General features: G+C 34.5%; 1 protein-coding gene across 2 annotated transcripts in view; it reads left to right on the top strand.

The window, feature by feature from the left end:
• The first annotated feature begins 653 nt into the window (after positions 1–653).
• LOC123524895 (helicase with zinc finger domain 2-like) overlaps positions 654–23,501 on the top strand; it is a 47,996-nt gene continuing 25,148 nt past the window's right edge. The window contains exons 1-9 of one of the 2 annotated variants that reach the window (XM_053535025.1): positions 654–770; positions 3,697–4,110; positions 7,584–7,943; positions 10,185–10,408; positions 11,994–12,194; positions 12,644–12,683; positions 14,899–15,005; positions 15,223–15,429; positions 16,094–16,130. In XM_053535025.1, coding sequence (XP_053391000.1) covers positions 707–770; positions 3,697–4,110; positions 7,584–7,943; positions 10,185–10,408; positions 11,994–12,194; positions 12,644–12,683; positions 14,899–15,005; positions 15,223–15,429; positions 16,094–16,130 — 1,654 coding nt within the window. In that variant the 5' untranslated portion in view covers positions 654–706. Of the gene's footprint in view, positions 771–3,696; positions 4,111–7,583; positions 7,944–10,175; positions 10,409–11,993; positions 12,195–12,643; positions 12,684–14,898; positions 15,006–15,222; positions 15,430–16,093; positions 16,131–23,501 lie in introns of both variants that reach the window. The other variant, XM_053535024.1, reaches the window with a different exon arrangement.

Raw genomic sequence — 23,501 nt, 5'->3', positions numbered from 1 at the left:
AGAGAGGTTTTGCGCCAGTAAACTAGCTTATATCCTCCGTTGCGGTTTTCCAGCAGACCGTTCTGTGATGGCACCCTGGTTTATTCCTTCCTCATGGACTTTTTTGTCTGTTTCTTACTTCTGTGTTTTGTTTACATCTAGTTGTGCTTATGCATACATGTACTCCATCGTTGTGCATGCATTTACATGTAGCTCTATTTCCATCTGGAGTGCTGTTTTGAGCGACTGCGTTCTTCGAAGTGGCTGTTCCTGTTGGACTTTTCCCCTTTTTGCGTACTAAAAGTATTTATTCATGTCAGTAGTATTCACAATCATATAGAGGATGATCGAGGTATAAGTATGTCACAGTATTTATGCCGTTTGGTAAAAAAAAAGAAATTCTCTACAATTAAATGCGCCATGATTGAAGTATTTCCGATTACAATTATCTTCATAACTTTTCACATCACCACGTTTAAATGTGTATTAACGCCTATCATTATGAAGTGTTCGAATAAGCCACTTTTACTTTTCAACGAACCACAAAAGAGCACGAAAAAGTAATATATTCAGTAAAACATTCAATTCTATTTGACATCTATGAAAAGGGATCAATGTTTATAATAATGTACTTGTGAGGCGAGTTCCACTTGAGTATAACAGCATATTTAAGGATGTTATATCTATCATTTCAGATCACGAAGGATTTGATAACAAATTGGATAAAATGATGCAGAAACTCGAAAGTATAGACTCGAATTTGCAACAAGGAAATTCAGTAGATGTTCCAGGTAATATAAAAATTTCAAACTATATTCAACTTCTAGAATTCGAGGTAAACTGTAACAAAAGTATAAAACAACAGTATGAGAGATACAACAATGCCGATACCTGAGATACATAGATTGCTTTAAGCACTTCTTATGTAGCTAATATAATAGGGTTAATATAATAGTAGCTCGATCTGGGATGCTGTTTTCGGCTTGAGGGGAATTTGCTAGGTCGGATCTCACAAGGCGCACACACGTCGAGTGTGATCCGACCTTGCAAAATCAGCAAGAGCCGAATACAAAATCTCATATCTAGCTACTGTCATAATGACCTTTTTATTATGTAGGGATAACGCATGTTTTTTCGTGTTATAACATCTGCAGAATCCCGAGGGATTGGTTGGTACCCGAGCCCGTTAGGGCGAGGGTACCAACGATTTCCGAGGGATTCTGCAGATGTTATAACACGAAAAGAACATGCGCTAACGCTATTCTAGCATAAAACGCGTAAAAACCAAGTAAATGAATATATTGTCCCTTTTAAATTTCCATGAAATGCGCGGTAAAGTCTACGTTGTTTTTTCACGTTGACGTCATTTCCTTTTGAATTATCCGTTTTGGGGCCGTAATACGTTTACGCTTTGCCACGGAACGCGCATATATAAACAGGTGTTATAACAGCACGCGAGCGCGAGAATCTCCCTGTTAACACACGTTTTCTCTCCTGTTAAAACACCCCCAAAAAGTGACAATAACAGCAGTTTTATGCTAGAATATACCTCCACCTTTACTTTGTTGTTTTGTTATCGAACGAAACCTTCAATATTTATCGATGTTAAAATAGAACTGAGTGTAGTTTTTATGTGCGCTGTTTATAGAAATAAGTCAGGTCATGCATATTAAACGGAAGTAGTCCGGCAACATACAATACAAAAGGTACAATACGGAATTTTTTTCTGCCTGTTAATATCAACTTGTGAAATACAAGTCGTATTTTTGACAGAATTTCTATAGGTATACAATAAGATGTAGTATTTAGTGTAATGCGATTGAGGTCATATGCCGAGTATAAATTTCAATTTATAACTTATAATTTTAAAAGTAAACGAATGTAGGGATAACACATGGATCGGTTGGTGCTCCAGCCCGGAAGGCGAGGGTACCAATGTATCCCAAGGATTTCTGCAGATGTAATAAGACGAAATGAACATGCGCTAAAGCTATTCTACCATGTAAAAAGTTAAAGAAATGAATATTTTGTCCATCAAAGTCAATAAATGTCCATTAAACGCGCGGGAATGTTAGCGTTGTTTGATCACGGTGACGTCATTTCCTTCTGAATTATCTGATATTACACCGTAATACGTTTACGCATTGCCATGGAACGCGCATACACTCAGTTCCACAAGAAAGTGTGCACTTAGTTTTCTGTTATTTTTTCTCGGTTATTTTCATGAAAACTTATAATGTTTGGTACCAAAATTTAAATCAGTTCGTAAACAAATTGGTGCGCATTTTAGATTTTGAGTTATACCTGAGAGTTAGTGTATGAAAAAATGAAACAAAAACGTCGGGGAATTTTTTGAAATATTTAAACTTAAAAAGTGCACACTTTCTTTTGGAACTGAGTATATGTACAAAGGTGTGTTAACATCGCATGAGCACGAGAATCTCTCCGTTAACACACACGTTTTCTTTCCTGTGAAAACACCCCCAGAAAACGGCAAATATAGCTGTTTTATGCTAGAATATGTTACAATAAATTACATATATGTACAATATTATGTCAGATATTTCAGTTCTATTTATTAGTCATTTGTAACGTTTGTATAACATTGCAAGCTGTTGTAACTTTGAGAAAAAGTTGGTACACGTTTTCGGCTAATCAAAATATTTCACATCATTGGCGTTCAGGAAATCCCCTTTCCCTGCATGTATAAAAACAATAATTCTAACATGGCTCGATTTGATTTCCAGTTAAACAAAGAAGAAAATCAAGCTCGATATATTCTGCGATAAACAACGGTTGACGCGCGGACCGGTAAGAGAGCATTATGACGTCATAATTGACGTCATATTGCCGCATGACGTTCGATACATTACTCCTCGCGTAAAGGAAGTCCAGTATAATATCTATTAAAATATATCAATGAGCATGTCAGAATGAAAACAATCAAGGCTTTCTTGTTATTTATCGTCTAATTTACCACGGTTCATCGTTCAGATGCTTCAGTATTTAACCACTCGGGCTAACGCCCTCGTAGTTCAATTCCTACGCAACTGAACTCTGAACCGTGGTAAATCAGAAGATAGACAACTCGAAAGCCTTGATTATTTGCTAAATAAAGAATTTGATTAGAGTCCATCCAATTGTCTGCCGCTTACACCCGAGCTAGGGGGCTTGAGGGTTGACCTCTCCCGAGTCTGCTTATATATTACTTGACTGTTGATAAAAGATTTAACTGATAAATTTATCTCAAAAGAATCTGTAGAAATGGTTGCATTATGTATTAAATTACCCTGATATTATACATGTGCTTACGTTACATTGCATTTAGTTCATTTGTTGACGGCGAAATATAAACTTTCTAAAGTTGTCCTAGTGTTTAGTGTTTTATCTTATTCTATTTCCTTCTTCTTGTGAATGATTGTAAATCGAAAGTAGTTTTTTACGAGAATACGAACATATATGAAACAAGGTTATATATTTTAACTAGTAAATAATTGATCGATTAGATAATGACGCAACGATTATGAATTCTTTTACCACTCGCATTGCAATTTCGACGGCATGACTTATTTATCATGAAAATTTTCCCGTTGAATGTTCCTTATACTATGTAATATACGTGGAATTCCATTACCCAAATAACTAAACAAAATATTAGTAATAACATGAAAGCATCATAAATATTACATACATGTATTATGTATTGTTTATTTTCAGCTGTTGAAATTGTCATTGAAGTAAAAAATTGCACAGCTGACAAAGAAGCTAAAGTACTGGAGTTTTTGGTCAAACGTTTGAACGAACTGATAAACAATCAGGAATCTGGCTTGGAGGAGGATGTGCCAAATGGTGTTTTGCACAAAATAAGAGAAATATTACAGCAGACATTAAAAGATTTATTTGCTCTGGGTAGGCATATTATCAGGGTGGAGCAAAAATGTATCTTACTGCATATAAAATGTACATCTCTTACCTCCCTTATCAGTCTTTTACGTGACTACAGAAGTGGCCAGCTTACACGTCAGCTCCATGGACTTCAGACAGCTTTTAGGTTGTTTGACGGTTGTGAAGATGTTGAAATTGATACTATCATCTTTCAAGACGCATTCTGGAAGGTTATGGACGAACTAGGTACAGTACTCGTTATTTATTTCCATTTTCAGAATATATATTCTTTTTCTGTTACATCCGCATAGGTCATAAAGGTTATTCAGTCGGCTTATTGATGTTTTTATTCCTAAATAAAATATGTGATTAAGTTATTAGATTATTTCATATTGGCTTTGTTAATTGGTTGAGGTCTGTTGAATTGGCTTGGGCCGCTAAGCCGATGCTAATAAAATAGTCCAAGGCAAAAACAAATATGATATCACCTAATAATGCCTATTTTCTTTATTATCTTTTTAATACAAATGTATTTTTTAATCATAGTTTATTATTAATGTAAACCACAAGAAAAAACAGTGCAACAATCTTTTTGTACGAGGCATAAATGTAAACTATGCCTGATTTTCAGTCGTTGTAAAATGTCGACCAGACTAACCTTTTGTTAAATTTAACTTCTATGAGAAATATCGCTGTCAAGGTCAATTTGCACAGACACTCGTACACAACCAAGTAAATGCAGAACCTTGTTCAATCTTGCAGGTCAAAGCGCTTTGAAATTCAGTAGCTGAATATACGTTTACTTATTCCGCCGGTCTGGACTATATGAATTGAGCGGGAAAACCATACCTAATTTCATATATTCAAGTAAATTAGTTCGATCCTTATTTTCTGACCTACGGCAATGCACTACCGTTTCTTTAAAGTCTTGTGGTGATCGCAAGTAAGGTAATAGCGCACTAAATTACTTAATATGTTATTTGTGCACAATTTGTTTTCATTTGTATTCGTTAAAGTAATTTGGTCATACCCAACTTTTTTCTTCTTAGGCGTCTTATCAAGCTATCCGCAGCGGGGTGCGAGAACAGCCGCTGCAGAGACTTTCTGATATCAGACAGACCTCTGATTTACATTGAAATATAGAAGGATTAAATTTTGTTTTGACCATTCTTATTTCCTGCTTTAATATTTAAATTCATCACTGTTCCTACCATAAAATTCATTTTCTTATCTTTCCACTGGAGTATTTTTTATTAATGTAACACTATTTCTTCTTGCTTCCAATTTCATTTGAAATCAACCATAGTATTTCCCTATGTAACCTATATAAAATGCAAGCAAACCACGTCTTTCGCTAACTTTAAAGGACATTTAATACTGTTTCTCCTCTGAAACAAATTTTATCACAGTTATGACGTGAAAGTATAACAAACAAAGAGAATGATGATACAAAAATATTTAAAGTAATTTAATAGCATCTTGCTTCCATTTGCATTTAAAAACCAAAATGTCCGAGTTATGTTCTGTTCGCTGATAAGAGTGTCTGTCTTGCTTGAAGTATTCCGTAGTGGAGGCAAAGATGTTAGAATTATCATAGCTGGAATACAAATGTATAGCTTAAGTTTTTTGACTGTTTAAAAATAAAAAGATAGGCCTAAAATATTGCCTTTATCGCATTTTGCAGTACATATCGTTTATTTTATGTAAAAAAAAAACTGGTGTCAAATATTACTGTGTATTGCGGTCAATGTCAAAGCCACGTGTCATTGAAATATTCGGTCTTAGAATGTAACAGATTAATGTCAATAATCACAGTTTATAGTTTTTGTAAATTTAACATCCGCGCTACACACACTGTGACTGACAGAATATATCGGTTGCATTTTTGTAAAAGTGAAATAAATGAGATATTAGTGCCTGCGAAATAAAAATAGTACAAAATGTATAACGTTTGAGATTCAGTATAGAAATTATTAACAAAATCAGAATTCTTAACGGCTTTTACAGTTTTCGCTTCCACAGTTATTCATTAGAATCAGATTAATGCATAACAGAATAAATCACAGCTATATGAACATAAGACTGTGTTATTTTTACTGTTATTATATGTATTACAAGATTGCTATATGATATAATTGACTGATAGATAAATTTAGCACTACTGGAAGTATATGAAATATACTACTGACTCACAGATTCGAGTACTTAATTTTAATTATCATGTTTACGAAGCTTACAGTCGAACAAATAATTGTCAAAACTATAATCTAAGTCTAAATGTGAACGATGGGCTGATATGATATATCTTTTAACTTGATATCTTTTAATTTAAAATGGATTTTAGTATTACAGTAATATTGATTTTAAAATAAAATGGCATATAGCAGGTTGTCTGTTTTGCTTAGTATATACATGTATAAGCGTGTAATGTGTTTCTGATTAATAGCAAAGTGTTAAGTATAGTAGCTGTCAGCATGATCATACCATAAATCTTTTGTAAACACAGCAGGTATCCGCGTCTGTATAAGGATCAGTTATAAAAAGAAAAACTTTATGATGAAAAGAAATGAAAGAAAATGAACTAGATTTTTAAATAAATCATCACATTTCTATACTAAAAATCTATCCTATAACGTTAACTTTTTCGGAAATTTTTATGAATACTTTTGATCACAGAAATGCGAATTTACATAGCTGCATGCAGTGTGCGCTATCGCTATCCATACTGATATTCAACCAGATGTTCTGTTGCGCAACATATTATACTTAATTAACTAAGCAAATGCAAATGAGATAGCGGTCAGATAAACCTAAAAATTTAGTGCTTAATTATTTGACTGGTGTCTTAAATTGTCTTTTCTTTCTGTAATGTTACATATTGTAAATACATGTGTTTTTAATTGCTGCAAGTAAAAGTTTCCACAATGTCAGACTGCCTTAGTCCATTTCATAGCTTGTACTCAAAAATGAACTTTAATAACCAGATATCTCCGCACCGAAAGAAAGCCTAGAAGCAAAATGTTATTGTAACACTAAATGTTACAAATCGAGTTTTATAAGCTGTTGATGAATCAAAATTATCTTATTTGGATATCTTTAATTCACAATTTGAAGGTTTTCAATTAAAATTTCATTCACATATCACTGCAGAAAAGATTTTTATGACTTTAATCTATATGACCATATTAACATCATAGCTATGTTTTCATGAGGTTGCTTATTGATTCTGTTCATATTTGAGGTGATCATGAAAATATGTTATCCAATAAAATTTTTGCATTAAATATACGGACTCCCATTCGCCCTTCCTATTCTTTTATAGATGATAATGACAGCACTGTTTATTGGTGATCATTCTCGCATAGCAGAGCTCTACCATGGTTCCCCGGTTCGTCTCGGGTACCATGTCGAACATCTGATGAATCAGAATGATTGGTGATAAGATACGTTATGTTACCTTACGGGTAGATAAGGAGAGAAACTCGCATATCTAATATGTCTTATCAACGGTAAATACAGGGTATTGTCCCTTGACGAAAGAAGACTTTAGTTTGACATGGTAACTTCAAACATAAGAAATTCTCAAGATGATGGTTGTTTTTTCCCCGCAAACAACGGATCTTCGTTTTAGAGAGAGAGAGAGAGAGATCTATGCCAGTAAATATCAGTAAAATGTTCTTCGTGATAATAACTGCAATTTTAATTGTCTTTTACTACAGTTGTGAATCTAGAGGAACGAGCTTACAGGCGGCAATATGCTCTTCATCCTAGCCGTTCTCATACGGAACTTAGTAATGGAAGAAGTTTGACTGATTTGAATGGTTCCAGGATAAATGGTCTAGATGATATTCGTTTTACGGACAACACCCACCAAGAAAACAGAACAGGGGAGAAAAAATCTATTCGTATTATTTTACCAACGGCGACTCATTCCGATCAGAAACAACTGAAGGAATATTTCGAAACAGGTGTTATTGATCATGGCATGGGGCTTTTACAAGAAGAAATTGGACAGCAGCTACAAATATCCAATGTGTCCATTACTGCAAAGCTAGTTCATGGAGGTTGTGAGAAAAAAGGTAAATAACTTGCCCTTACCGCCGGTGGAATAAAGTTTTATTCTTCTGCCTTGATATGGTCTGTAAGTGTTGAAAAGCGCGTATATTAGGTATCCATATAGTCGTATGATTAGTTGCTTTTTAGAAGAATTCATCATGCCGACATACAAGTATGAAGTGTTCGCTCTAAAACAAGCTTGCCACATGTCGGTTGTTTTTTCAGCTCACCTGTCACTTAGTGACAGGGTGAGCTTTTGTGATCGCCTTTCGTCCGTCCGTCCACAATTTCCTGTGAACACGATAGAGACCACATTTTGCAAGCAGTTTAAATCAAATCTGCACACAACGTGTATAGATGTAATATCTCGGTTCCTTTTGAAAACTGGCCAGATCCCACCATGGGTTCCAGAGTTATGGGCCCTTAAAGGGTCAAAATTTGCTATTTTTGGCTTGTGAACACGATAGAGACCACATTTTGCAATTGATTTTAATAACACTTGCACGCAACTTGTATTTGCATAATATCTCAGTTCCTTTCGAAAACTGGCCAGATTCCATCATGGGTTCCAGAGTTATGGCCCCTTAAAGTGTCAAAATTTGCTATTTTTGGCTTGTGAACAAGATAGAAACCACATTTTGCAACTGATTTTAATAAAACTTGCACACAACTTGTATTGGCATAATATCTCGGTTCTTTTCGAAAACTGGTCAGATCCCGTCATGGGTTTTAGAGTTATGGCCCTTTAAAGGGTCAGAATTTGCTATTTTTGGCTTGTGAACAAGATAGAGACCACATTTTGCAATTGATTTTAATAAAACTCGCACACAACTTGTATTGGCGTAATATCTAGGTTTCTTTCGAAAAATGGCCCATCATGGGTTCAAGAGTAATGGTCCCTTGAAGGGCCAAAAATTGCTATTTTGGCTTTTGCAGCCATATAGAGACTTCATTTATGGTTTGATTTGATACAAACTTGCAAAATGTCTTTAACACATTAGATATTGGATTCAATGATGAATCCGGCAGATCCAATCTTAGGTTGTGGAGATACGGCCCCTGATTGACCCCTGAAAGAGCCAAACTTTGTTAATTTTACCTTGTGAACACGATAGAAGTGACATTTTACATTCGATTTTAACCAGACTTACACACAACTTAAGTTACAATGTTATCTTGGTTCCTTTTGAAAACCGGCCAAATACCTTCATAGGTTCTAGAGTGAAAGGGGCAACATTTTCTATATTGGTCCTTTCAGCCATATAGAGGTTTCATTTATGCTTTAATTTGATACAAACTTGCACAGAATGTTTATCTTGATGATCTCTTGGCCAAGTTTGAAACTGGGTTATGTGGGGTCAAAAACTAGGTCACCAGGTCAAATCAAAAGAAAAGCTTTTTAACACCCTAGAGACCACATTAATGATCCTATCTTCATGAAACTTGGTCAGAATGTTCATCTTGATGATTCCTAGCCCAAGTTTGAAACTGGGTCATGTGGGGTCAAAAACTAGGTCACCCTTTTAAATCAAAGGAAGTGCTTGTTAACACTAGAGGCCATATTTATGATCCTATCTTCATGAAACTTGGTCACAGTATTTATTTTGATGATTCCTATGCCAAGTTCAAAACTGGGTCATATGGGGTCAAAAGCTAGGTCACCCGGTCAAATGAAAGGAAAAGCTGTTCATCTTGATGCTTGTTATCACCCTAGAGGCAACATTTATGACCCTATCTTCACGAAACTTGATCAGAATGTTCATCTTGATGATTCCTTTGCCAAGTCCTAAACTGGGTCATGTGTGGTTAAAAACTAGCCTAAGGTCACCTCTCAAAGGAACAGCTTGTTAACACTGACCCTGTCTTCATGAAACTTGGTCAGAATGTTTATCTTGATGATTCCAATGCCAAGTTTAACAGGTGTGCGATATAGGGTCATAATGACCCTCTTGTTTTACATTAGAAAGTTTAGGTTACGATTTCATGCTTATAAGCGTTTTACGTGTTCACAGTTGAGAGCTATGTTAAAATTATAGTCCTACACGTTCAACTGTTCCTGCAAAAGCATGCTCATGAAGCTTACACGTTTAAAAGTAGTAGATTCACCTGTAGCGAGCTATTTTATTGAAGTGGTTGGATAATAATAGTAGACGCTTATCGTTATATGTGAGGCTAGACTACAGACTCAGTTCTTACTGCCTCCCTTTTTGTTGTGCCTTTTTCTTCAGAATCGCGTTTTTTAAAATTATTTTCAGCTGTTTTAGATGGTCATCAAATTGAAATTCCAAACTTTCCACAAGATCATAATACTCTGAATAACGTGGACGGTTCAGACTCTCCTGAAGAAGTTGACCCCGTGGCATGTCTTCCTTATGAAAGTCTTCATGACATTTCCAGCTTTTCCGTTAAAAATGATGAAGAATTTGATTCTCAATGCATTCCGAGAGGGAGCGAATACAGCAGCTCAAGTCATGGCGATGTTTTAAACGTGAGATTACTGATTTATACTAGTATATGCTTTTCATGATTATGGTATTAGTCTTCATAGCCAAACTAACTTTGTTTCCTTTTTATTAGAGCGATTTTTACCTGTATTAGCAAATATGTATATATCGTTAAAACATTAATGTAAATTTACGTTTTATCGCATTGACATGCAATCTTGACTGATTATAATTATCCTGGTCTCAGAAACACTCATAAGGTCTTCAGTGCTTTCCAAGAAGCAGTCTGCGTTACACGATTTAACAGTCTTCCGTTTCCATTATGCCATCGATATTAGAAAGGGATATGAAAGCTCAAACTGGCGACAAGCAAAGGTTACCGTCATATGCATTGCCAGTATGGTAAGGTCTCTGACTTCGAATCACCTGCCCCTCCTCACTGATGTTTCTAAACCTTGCTAGGGATACAAAAAAATTTTATATGAGGGAGTCATCAAGCTGATTTACGGAACGCTGGTGACACTACCCAGTTGCCTACTAATGCCTTAAATAATACCCGAGGGGTACCTGAGATCTTGCTCACCACCAAAGCAGGAAAGTTGCGAAAAGTTGCCGTAAGTCCTCTAATTGTGTTCTCAACAGAAAATCCTGGTGGAGAAAAATTGCAAATGAATACTTTAAACAAGTGTGCATATATGGGATTTTTTCAGATTCCGATTAAAAACCCACCAACATATAAGAAGGCAGTAAAACATGTGTACAGACACTGGGTATATATTAAAGGGCTGACATGACAAGAAATGTTTATTTACAAGTTAATAAATGCCGATGCTGTACTGTCAAAAGTAAAAACAAATATTTTGATTAAATCATGAAATCATAAACTAATTGAAATATACCCTTCGCCATATTTACATGCCGTAAATAATATTGAAAGTTAGACAAACGATATCATTTAAGTCATTATACGACCTCTTTCCATTTTTACATGAATGCTTTGATTTTAATAAAAGCGCATATATCATTTTTGATGGTACTTATTGGTAGATATTGATTTTTCACAACTATCGAGAAAGTGTTAGAAGTTTCGTTAAGTGTGTATATACTGGATGGCCAACCAACGTGGTTTTTTGGATACCGTTCACACGGAGGAAACGTCCTGGTTCAGAGAACATTTTGCCTATATTTTCCCTATTACTTGGCGGATTTTCATACATTAAAGTACCTCGAAGACAACATTATGAATGCTTTCCTTCGCAGAAAAGCGTTTGTTATCAGTTTTTAATACTTTTCTTAAACACTTCACCCAACGTTTTTGTGGAAAAGCTGTTTAGATTTTCACACTTTCGGAGTTAGGCTAGGTGTTTAGACAAAAGAACTGAGAATTGATGATAGACGTTCTGTGTGGAGGAAAACACTTTTATTTTGCTTCTTATGAAAATTTGTTTTCTCCGTATGTACGGTATCAATTAGTCACGTCGGTTGGCCATATATATATATATATATATATATATATATATATATATATATATATATCATCTTGTTAAATTCTAATGATAATATGAAACATCGTTTTGTTGTATCTAAATTAAGCTATTTAAGTATAATTTCTGGAAAAAAAAATTCTAGGTTGAAAGAGACTTGAAACAAACAGGACAGCTGATAGAAGACAGTTATAAGGCTTTGAACTTCCAGACTAGGAAAGATACGAGAAAGAAAGTTTTGCTAGCGATGGAAAGCGTGGACAATTTGTTCAACAGCCACAGTGGATCTGTCGGAGATCAGACATTGTCGGATTGGTATGAAGATTGTGCATTCATTTTAAATCAGGTATGTAAACGTTCTCACTTGTCTTTAATTAACTATACGTAGACGTAGACATTTCTTTTTCATAAGTATTACATCGTTTCGATAACCATACTTTAAGCTTAACCCTTATTTGTAGCTGCGAAAATATAAATATCTGTAGTTGCCCTTGAAATCCCATCTTTATCACGTTACCTAATTACAAAGCGTAAGTGACATTTATTTTCTAGACACGCTGACACAAATATCAGTACATACTTTTTTGAAAATAAATCTGAAATACAATACTAATGCTAAAAATGTTCTGGCAAACAGAAACTAGCCCTGGCTGTGTATTTATTAAACGATATGTAACTGGTAAACTGATCATTTGTATGTAAAATATTCCAAAGAAATGCCTGTCACAAATAATCATATAACATATCAATCATTTGTAAAATAATAAATGCAGCTTATTTATTGCTTATTTTAAGGTTGAAGAATACATGATAGCGACACGATGCTATTACAAAGGTAAAATATTTGTTTGCATTTATAATATGTTTTATATTTTGTACTTTTGTTTTCTTCTTTCACCAGAGTTCCGTGCGGGAACAATTTCTTTTTGTGTATAAATGATTTTCAATGTGCAAAAGTAACTAATCTCTCAACTTGTAAAACTTTAAACTACGAATATATATTTCTTATTAGCTGACCTGAGCAGAAGGCTCATGGTGAGCTGTTAGGATCGATGAATGTCCGTCGTCCGTCCGTCCGTTTGTTTGTCCGTTCACATTTAGTTTGTTTACACTCTAGCATCCACCATTTTGAAGCAATCTTAATCACACTTGGTCACAATGTTTTTGGGCACAATACCTCGAATGAGTTCGATTAAGGGCTAGATCGGATTAGTATGTCCAGAGTTATGTGCCCTTGATTGACAAAATTTGCTGTATTTCACTTTTTTACACTCTTGCATCTTCATTTCTTCACCAATCCTAATCATATTTATACGGAATGTATATGATCTCAGGATCTTGAATGAGTTTGATTATAAAGCAAAATCTGGCTGTTAGGACCAGAGTTATGTGCCCTTGATTTACAATAATTACTATATTTTACGTTGTTTACATTCTGGCACCTTCATTTCTTCACCAATCCAAAACATATTTACATAGTATATGTATTGCCATAAGATCTTGAATGAGTTCATTTTTGAACAAAATCAGACATCAAAAATCCCTTTATTTTACCTTGTTTACACTATAACACCTTCATTTCTTCAGCAATCCAAATCATATTTATACAGAATGTGTATGAGCATAAGATCTCAGACGAATTCGATTATGAGTGAAATCCGAGCATTAGGAATAGAGCTACTCGCCCTTGATTTTACAGAAATAGCTATATTTTCCCTTGTTTACACTCAAGCAACTTCATTTCTTCAACAATCCAAATAATATTTACACAGAATGTGTATGATTAAAAGATCATGGACGAGTTTCAAGAGCTAAATCAGTTAAGTAGGACCAGAGTTATGTGCCCTTGATTTACAAAATGCTATATTTCACATTGTTTTGCATTTTTATTTCTTCACCAGTCCTAATCATGTGAATGGATCAAATGAAAATATGGTTACACTCTAGAAACCACAATTTAAGTTTGAAACTCATGAAAATTAGTCAGAATGTTTGTCTTGATGAAATCTATGTCAAGATTGAATATGGGTCATCTGGGATAAAAAACTAGGTCACCCGGTCAAATAAAAGAAACTGTGTATGTGCAATAGAGGATGCATTTTTTACTTGATATTCGTGAAATTTGATCAAAATGATTTTCATGATAAAATCCAGGTCAGGTTCGAATCTGGTTCATCTGGGTCAAAAACTAGGTCACCTGGTGTAATCAAAGGAAAACCTTGTGTTGGCAATAAGGGCTGCATATTTCATTCGATGTGCATGAAACTTGATCAGAATGTTTGTTATCATGAAGTCTTGGATGGTTTCGAATTTTGGTCATATGGGATCAAAAGCTAGGTCACTAGGTCAAATCAAAGGAAAAGCTTGTTTACCCTATAGAGGCCACCTTTTCGTTATCAGAAAGTTTGTTTTCATGAAATCTTGGACAAAGTTCTAATATAGGTCATGTGGGGTCAAAAACTAGGTCAAATCAAAGAACAAGAACATGCTTGTTTACACTCATAAGGCCACTTTTTTATTCTTAATGAAAATTGGTTTGAATATTTGTCTCCATGAAATCACTAGGTCAAACATGTTTACACTGTTATGGTGTGTTACTCAGGTGAGCGACCTAGGGACATCTTGGCCTTCTTGTTATAAAAGTACTTGTTACCTCTACAGCGTATTATATATATATCAAAACACGATCGCATATGACCGTAACGTCAACGTACTTGCGCTATACATGCTCAAAGAAATACTGTTTCCCTATTTCATCAACTTTTTTATAAATGAAAGTCATATTGAATAGCAATACTCTGTTATACATAATTTCTAGGTTAAGCGTCTAATTCCTCTTGGAAAGTCCAGTCGTCTAAATATACTTTTTTTCTTTCTTCGATCAGTTATAAGTTTTACAGAATACTACATTGAAAAAAATTCATTTATGAAAGTATGTATATCTTGATGCTGATCATTAGTTTTTTAACTTAAACCTTTAGTGAAATAAACTTGAACAGTATTATTTCTTTTTTTTTCCTTCTCTAATCTCGGATATTTCGACATTTCAGCTACTGTTTTAGATAGTAACTGGAGTAGTGGAAGACATTCTTTTATGTCAGATATGCTCTGGGGCCTAACGTTTCTTTGCCTATTGGAAAGTGTGCAAAGTTACAAGGTATATCCTTATTAAACATTGTTATTAACTCATTAAATTTATTATTCATAAATTACCTGTCAAATGACAGCACCATCCCAGAAAAAAAATATGTTCGCTCATGATACCAGTGAACATTTATTTTTAAGAAATCTTCATTGTTACATTGATTAAATACTATATCTAACTTGAATACAAGATTTGCATCAGGCTAAAAATTTCATGAATTATATTTCAGAACCTTGGTTCTTTGCTTACTGAAGTAGAGAAATTAGCAATACATGCTGAACAACTCGAGAAATGGTCTGTCTGTGCGGCAATTGACGAGGACCTTAACAAAGTTTATTTCTATCTGCGACAGTTTAAAGGTGCAAGAAACATCATCAAGCTTCCAAAAGCAAGAGAGCCGTCTCTACGACGTTTAGCAAGATGCTATTATAAGATGGTAAACAATTATTTAATTTTATGATCCATTAATAGTAAACGTATTAAACTTAAGATAGGAATTTACTACAATTCGTTGATAACAACGATATTAAATGAAGAGCACAAAAACCATGCATTTGTCTTGACCAGTTATAACACGATTTTCTCATCTTGTACATATTTCAACTTTTTGAAATAAAAGACGGCGACTTCAACTTTACAGAAAGGAAAAATGTAACATGGTTGATAGTAAAAAGCACATGATGTATAATTCTTAAACTGATTTCTAAAATCATCACTCATTTTACTTATTTTTTCAACGTTTTAACATTTTAGACAATACGTTTGACTTTACCTATAATTGGAATTTAGCGTACTTTGATACACAATTATAGATGACAAAGATAGTATGTGAAGAACTCACAAACTTATGTCCCTATTTGGATTTAATTAGTCATATGTATGTTCAAATAAAACCTTTCAGTTACCAGAGGGAATGCAATAAAACTTGATAATGATAGTAACAGAAGAATACTAATATATATTTCCCATATGCTACAAGATATATTTTTAATTTTTTTACCATTTGGCGAGCTAAATATTACGTTATCTAATCTAGCAGTTGATATTTCTATAATGTTTAAGGCAAACGCTTACCTAAAATAATAACTATTGATTTACAGGGTCTTCACAACTATACCAGGCAGTACTGTATCAAAAGTAAGTAATATGTATTAAAATCGTCAATGCATTTTGAAACCATTAAGAGTATTAGATATTCATAATTATATTTACACTGTCCTGTTCATTTAAAACATTGTGTGTTTTAAATGTACGTTTTGTGCATAGAAGTCTGATTTCTCAACGGTGTATGTGTAAAAGACCGTTCATTACATGTGCGCTTTAAATCGTTGTTTCTGTCCGTCTTGTCTATCTGTTTTACTATGTCTATGAACGAGGGGCATTCTGAAAGCGATGCAACTTGTGTCGCGATAGGAAAACAGTTACTGAACATATTTTTAAATATTTGACTAGTCCAGGTTTTTGATGTACCAAACACCTTTCAAGCCGTTTAATCAATTGGATAATGTCTGACGGTACTCACTGTTGGATATACCATTAGTGCATTAGTACACAGCTCTGCCAACAGCCATTCTAGTCTCAAATATGTGTCCATTTAGATGTTGTTTAAAAAGATAACTCAGATTCAGCCAGAAACACATAGGGCAAGATCTTGGTTGTAAGTGGGGTGTGGCAAGGTTTTAAATCCCTGGGTGTCAGATACTCTTGCACGACTGTGGAAATATGAGCCGAGGCATTGTCCATCTGTCATCTTGTAGCATATTTGTGTTATTACAGTATTATCAGAATTACTTTCATGAGGTTCATGTGGGAGGAAAATGTAGGTCAGTAGGTTGTGGTGGGTCTTTAAAGGTCTGGTATAATTAATAACGAGACGTTCGTGCATATTATAACATGCAAGACCGTATTTGCGTGACTAGGTAAATAAGACTGTTTCACTAAAAAATACATTTAAGTATATCTTTTAACTGATTTTACATGATCATGTTTTGAATTTGTTCTAAAACCGACAATTTTAACATTTACATGTAGTATTAAACAGGTCATGGGATTCATCTGAATATTAAAACCTATTCATCTTCTATCTAAGTTTTAGCTTTGCCAGAAGAATGCTTCGTGGAGCACGACCACTAACAAAAATATTTATGAAAAATGATTAAATCGAAAAATCTCAGAAACCAAATATTTAGATTTTCTGTATACTTTAAATTGAACATAAATATTAACCATGTATTTTAGAAAATAGCCCATTTTACTTTTCATGGATTAATTTTATAACGTTTACGGGCTTGTCTGAAGAATAAGAGTAGAGTGCAGTTTTAACAAGTCTTTAAAACGACAAATCCACACACATATAAGGCAAAACTAATTTCTCTCAAATGTCCATAAAAAGTGAGTACTCTGATAGGGACTAGTGGTTGTGGTACAAACTTATTGACATAACATTTTTGCAAGATATTCTTATAAATAAACAAAACATTAATCACAACTTAATAAACAATTGCAACGTTTTTTGAAAATAACAATAACATTTTTTTTTTACCTTTTACCAATATCTAACTTTTATTCACTTCTCAGTGTCATATATACATTCTATGCCAAACTTGATGGGAATTTACATGTACATATTACCCAAAGTTGTGTCGGTTTTATGCCGTTTATCATGTAAAACATTCAATTTCTTTGATTCTATACTAGTATTAATTTTATCTTCACGAGTAAATTGAAACTTCTCCACATGAATCAGAAGTGGATGACGAACGACTAAAAAGGTAATTATGAGCAGAAGAAAACAACATATATACGTTACATAGGATTTGAATATAACTCCTCATCCACACAACATACAAATATGTGATGTGCTGTGTTTTGAATTAGACGAATCGTTACCATACCACAGACGATTAAAGCCTCCAACTTAAAACCTCTTAATCTATAATTTTTGCTTTATCTTTTGAGTTCACCGTTTGATATCATTGACAATTTAGTTTTAATTTTTTACTCCTGACTGTCTGTATGTGTGTGTGTCCGTGTGTTCGGAATTATGGCCATTGAATTACTGAAAATACTGATGCCAGTGATACAGGTCTTGGTGCATGGTTGACACAGATACATAATGGAGAAGAAATGTCAATCTAGTTGATTAAGCAATTGGGGGAGACATGCGCTTTTCTCAACAGCAGCTCTAGTTGTTAAAATTATTGCCCTAGGTTCAAAAATGTGTGTGGCATGTATATAATGTAGGCGAACATAGAAGAAACCTGACTTTGTACTTGGTTTTATAACTCTAGGTAAAATGTTTTTAAGATAACAGCAACATAAAGTTTTAAGCACTTAGTGTGTATTTTAACTAAGTCACAATCATAACTCTGGTGTCGCTGAATGAAATCTCAAACAAAATTCCAAGGTGCACAACACATGCTGTATAACAGTACTCTATGTTTTATGACTCCAGGTCAAATATTTTTAAAGATACATGTGACACAAACTTGTATGCCCTTGATGCATATTTTTGACTAAGTCAAGGGTAATAACACTGGACTTGCGAAGTCAAATCCAAAATAAAGTTTAAAAGTTAGGTGCACAAATCTAATGCTGAATAATGTTCCTATATGGTTCCATGACTCTAGGTCAAATAGTTTAAGATATATGCAACATAAACTTTTAAGCACTTTACGTGTATTTTCCACTAAATCAAGAACCGTAAATATGGTATGGCTGATTGAAATAAAAATAAAGATACCAAATGCAAAAATTAACATGTTATATAACAATCTGTAAGATTTCAAGACACCAAGTCAAATGCATTTTGAGATGAAGGCGACAAACACTTTTATGCCCTTTCATTCATATTTTTTACTTAATCTGGTCTGGCTGAGTAAAATTGCAAACAAAACCACAGGTGAACAAGTCACATGCTGAATAATAGTACTGTGATGTTTCATCATCTTAGGTCATAAACGTTTTGAGATACATTTGAAATAAACCTTTAGTCACTTTTGTGCATATGTTTGACTAAGTCAAGGGCCATAAAGCAAGTGTGACTGTATGAAATCTCTATTAAAACACAATATTAAAACACAAGGGGCACAATTTAACTTGCTAAATGACTATCCTGTGCGGTTTGATGACTCTGGGTCTAATACTTTTTGAGATATACACGACACAAATTGGAACGGACGTACGGAAAGATGGGCAACTCTAGAAACTCTAAATGTATCCCCAAAACATTTTTAGGGGGATGGGGGGCCCACAAATGAATATGCTGCGTTTTGTATCAAGAAATGTATATTCATGTTTTTGCGGATCAATATTGCGCCATAAATGTTGCGCAAAATATCCACCACAGAACGTGTGTATATTTCTCGAGACAAACTAATAATCTACCTATGCACACTTGCAAATTAGTATCCGATGTTATGCCCCTTGAAAAGTGTAATATGCTTGCCGCAAGTGTTTTTTAATCCAGCAGCCTGGCTCAGCTTGTTGAATAGTGACCAGCAGCAGGCTGTACTCATTTTGTGAGTAGCTATTGTGATCGCCCTGTGTCCGTCGTTGGTCGTGAACAATTTTACTTTGATTACACTTTAGGCTACAATATTGGAACAGTCTTCATAATCTTTGGATAAATACTAGACATAATAAATTTCATTAACTTTTTAGAAGCCACATTACGCACCTGATCGTCATAAATCTTTTTATACGCCCAAAGGGACGTATTATGTTATAGCCCCGGTGTCCGTCTGTCTGTCCGTTAGCAATTTCTTGTCCGCTCTGTAGCTCTTGAACCCCTTGAAGGATTTCAAAGAAACTTGACACAAATGTTCACCACATCGAGACGGCGTACTGAGTGCATGTTCTTGATGGCTCGCTTCAAGGTCAAGGTCACATTGAGGGGTCAAAAGTCATATGACTTTGTTTCGTTTCCGCTCTGTAACTCTTGAACTGCTTGAAGGATTTCAAAGAAACTTGGCACAAATGTTCACCACATCAAGACGACATGCAGAACGTATGTTTCGGATGACTCGGGGTCAAAGGTCAAATGACTTTGTTACTTGTGTATATTGCTCTGCATTGCGGTGCTCTTGTTTTTATTTGGTAGATCCCTTTTCTGTTCACTTACAATAATTTCTATGCTCCCCGAAGGGCGAGCATATAGTTTCCGCCTTGTCCGTCCTTCCGTCTGTCTGTCCGTCCGTCCGCTTTTACCTAGTTTTTGAATTATCTTCTTTTATCATACAAAATAAGGCTTGTCCGGAGCATTACTAAAAAAGTATTAATGGCATTTCATTGAAACTTCACAAAATGATAGTGGCCATTGACGGAAAGTGCAGTGTCAAACAACCATAACTCTACCTTACCTAGTTTTTGAATTTTTTGGTTAAAGCTTTTGATAAAGTCAAATATCTCTGTTACTATCAAAGCTATTGACTTGAAACTTAAAATAGTTATTTGCTAACAAAGTCTACTCCAGGAAAAACAATCCCCATAACTCTGATTTAAATTTTGACAGAGTTATGCCCATTTTTTACTTAGATTATTTTGGTTAATGTTTTTGATAAAGTCAAATATCTCTGTTACTATCAAAGCTTTGGACTTGAAACTTAAAATAGTTATTTACTATCAAAGTCTTCACCAGGAGAAACAATCCCCATAACATTTTATTTGAATTTGACAGAATTATGCCCCTTTTTAACTTTTTTTACTTAGAACTTTTTGATTGAAGTTTTGTAAAGTTTATACTGGCAAAGCTCTAATTCAGAGACAAGCACTGAGAAAAATCCTGCCTGCTGTCATCAGACAGCTCTTGTTTTCGAATTCTAATACGTTATCTCCCATATTGGGACATATGCATCGGGGAGCATCATTTGGTTAACTCATTCCCTGTTTTGAATTATTTCCCTTTTGTACTAGAGATAGCTTATTTTGTAACATTTTTTATTATTGGCCGTAGGGAAATACCGATACCACTTTTCTGTAGTACAACATAGATGGGTGTATTTTGGCATATCTGTACATGGTAAGGATTATTTTGAGTGGACTTAGTTTTTTTTTCTGTGAACTTAGAAATTTTTGGGGGGATTTATTTCCCTCTGTTGTTCCTGTTCTGTGGGCTTCAGCAGTCAAGTTCTTTAAATTTTGCTCCCATCCTCTGATATAACCCTTTGGTCACACTTAGGGGTCAAAGGTCATGCCTTCGGGCGTATATTGCTCCGCATTATGATGCTTTTTTCAGAATATACAGTGCTTTAGGGTATAGTGGATAGCTAACTAATTTTTCCTGCATTCCAATTCAAAGAAATGAAAATAGTAATTATTTTTCAGTCTGTTCTTCTTAAAACATTCAGCTTTTCATAGAAATTCATGTGTTTTTTCTCTCCAAGCCATTGTTTACATATGAGCTGATTTAGGGTGTACAGGATAGTTTTGGTAATTTTTTCCATTATTAGTTTAAAATCCACATCTTAACAAACTTTCCAAGATGTCTTTACTATAGATCAGAATAATAATGTATTCTCTTTTCAAAAACATTCAGCTTTTTAAATTTCTATCAAATACTTTTCATTCACTGACGTTTTTTACATATACACTGATTTAGTCTATAGGGGATAGTTTAATTTTACATTTGATGACGTATGAAAAATAACACAACAAGCAAATATGTATGTCAGAATGTCTTTTTGCATGCCAGTAAAAAAATGATATGAAAATTTATACAATAATTTAAGTCTAAATATAAAATTTATCAATCTATCCTCTATACCCTAAAATCCGCTATACCCTAAAGCACTGTATGTCTCTACAAAATTTAGGTCTGCTTCAAAACTTACAGATTTTATTAACTATCACAACAACAGTTTTTAAGTGCTGTATGGCGGCCGATAAAAGTCTCCTCGTATTTTTGATTCAGTGTGGTTATATTTCTGTTGATCTGGGATCATTGAGGCCATTCAATACGAGGAGTGTTCGAAAACTTTTGCAAACGCACTTTATACTTGAATATCACGAGATTTACCTGTATAAAATCAATACGAAACGGATGACTACTCATCACTTTACAGTGTGAATAAATATAATTGAAATCCACAAACCGGTTCATTTGAAATTTCATTTGCTTTTAGGACATTGCGTTGAAAATAGTTCGAAAATGAATAGAAAATGTTGCTTAAATCAGGGGTTTTATAAAAGCCCGCTGTAAGTTGGGATTGAGTGTCAAAAGCATAATGTTGAGATATGATTGCGCTGTTTATGAAGATAAACAAATGTTATTTTCCACAGTTTATAGGTGGTTTCCAAAATTATGTTCTGGTCAGTAATCAGTCAAAGACGCCCCTTATTCAGGAAGACCCAGGTCAGAAGTTACCAAATCTAACATTAATAAGATCAAGTCCATCATTGAGAAAGGTTCGCGTTTCACTGTCAGACAGCTGGCACAAATGACAAACTTTGGTTCGCATCTGTCCACTTCATTCTGAAGAAAATTCTTAAGGTTAGGAAGATAAGTGCTCGCTGGATCCCCCATTTGCTCACAGATGAGCAGAAGAAGTACCCAAAACATCTAAAAAAATTACTTGATAGTCTCATAACTGGTGATGAGACATGGGTCCATTTTTATGAGCCCGGAAAGTTGATATGTATCAGGATATGGGCTCTGAAACATGCCAAAGGCCAAGTGTTGCTAAACGGACACTGACAGCAAAGAAGGTGTTATAAGCCATTTGCTTCCGAAATTGTGGGTCAGTCATGCAAATTGATGTCAAAAGGTAGGGGTGTGTCTGGTAGCTGCTATATGAATGTGGTTCTGAAAAAAATGCGAACAAAAATGAGAAGAGTACGTCCAAAAACTGGTCACCAGCATGTCCGTTTGTACTCCAGCTCACAAATCCTCAACAAGTTTTGAAGTCGGAAAAGGTAAGTGTATTGTCGCAACCTCCCGACGGCCCAGACCTGCGATTTTTATTCTCTTTTTCTAGGAGATATAGTCCAAAGGTGCATTGGGGTCTGCAGTTCACTAGTTTGTTACTAGTGTACCCTAAAATGAGTATAAACATTGTTTCAAAAATTGGATAAAAAGATTGAAACGATCTGTTCTGGCTAAAGGGGAATATTTCGAAGAAAACTAGACGAAAATTATCAACTTTTAATTACAACCTCTTGGAAAACGTGTCATTTGCAAAAGTTTTCAAACACCCCTCCTTTTTATGTGGAATTGCACATAAGCCGGTACCAGGGGGCGTGAGGGGTGTTGTACTTTCAACTTCTTTTAAGCAAGTATGGTATTATTTTATTTTATTGTATTATTTGCTTTCAAAGGATATTCTTACTGATAAACTGAAGACAAGAGCTAGATCACTACATAGAAAAACCCTGTTTACTCTCTAGAGGACACATCTTCTGCCTGATCGTCATAACACATTGTCTGAATCTTTGTCTCTATGAAATCTAGGTACGGTTTTAAACCGGATTACATAAGATCCAAAACAGCCTCCGTGGCCGAGTGGTTAATGT

This window comes from Mercenaria mercenaria, unplaced genomic scaffold (assembly GCF_021730395.1).
Source record: "Mercenaria mercenaria strain notata unplaced genomic scaffold, MADL_Memer_1 contig_4378, whole genome shotgun sequence".
Taxonomy (NCBI): Eukaryota; Metazoa; Mollusca; class Bivalvia; order Venerida; family Veneridae; genus Mercenaria; species Mercenaria mercenaria.
This window is presented reverse-complemented; position numbering and strand designations above follow the sequence as displayed.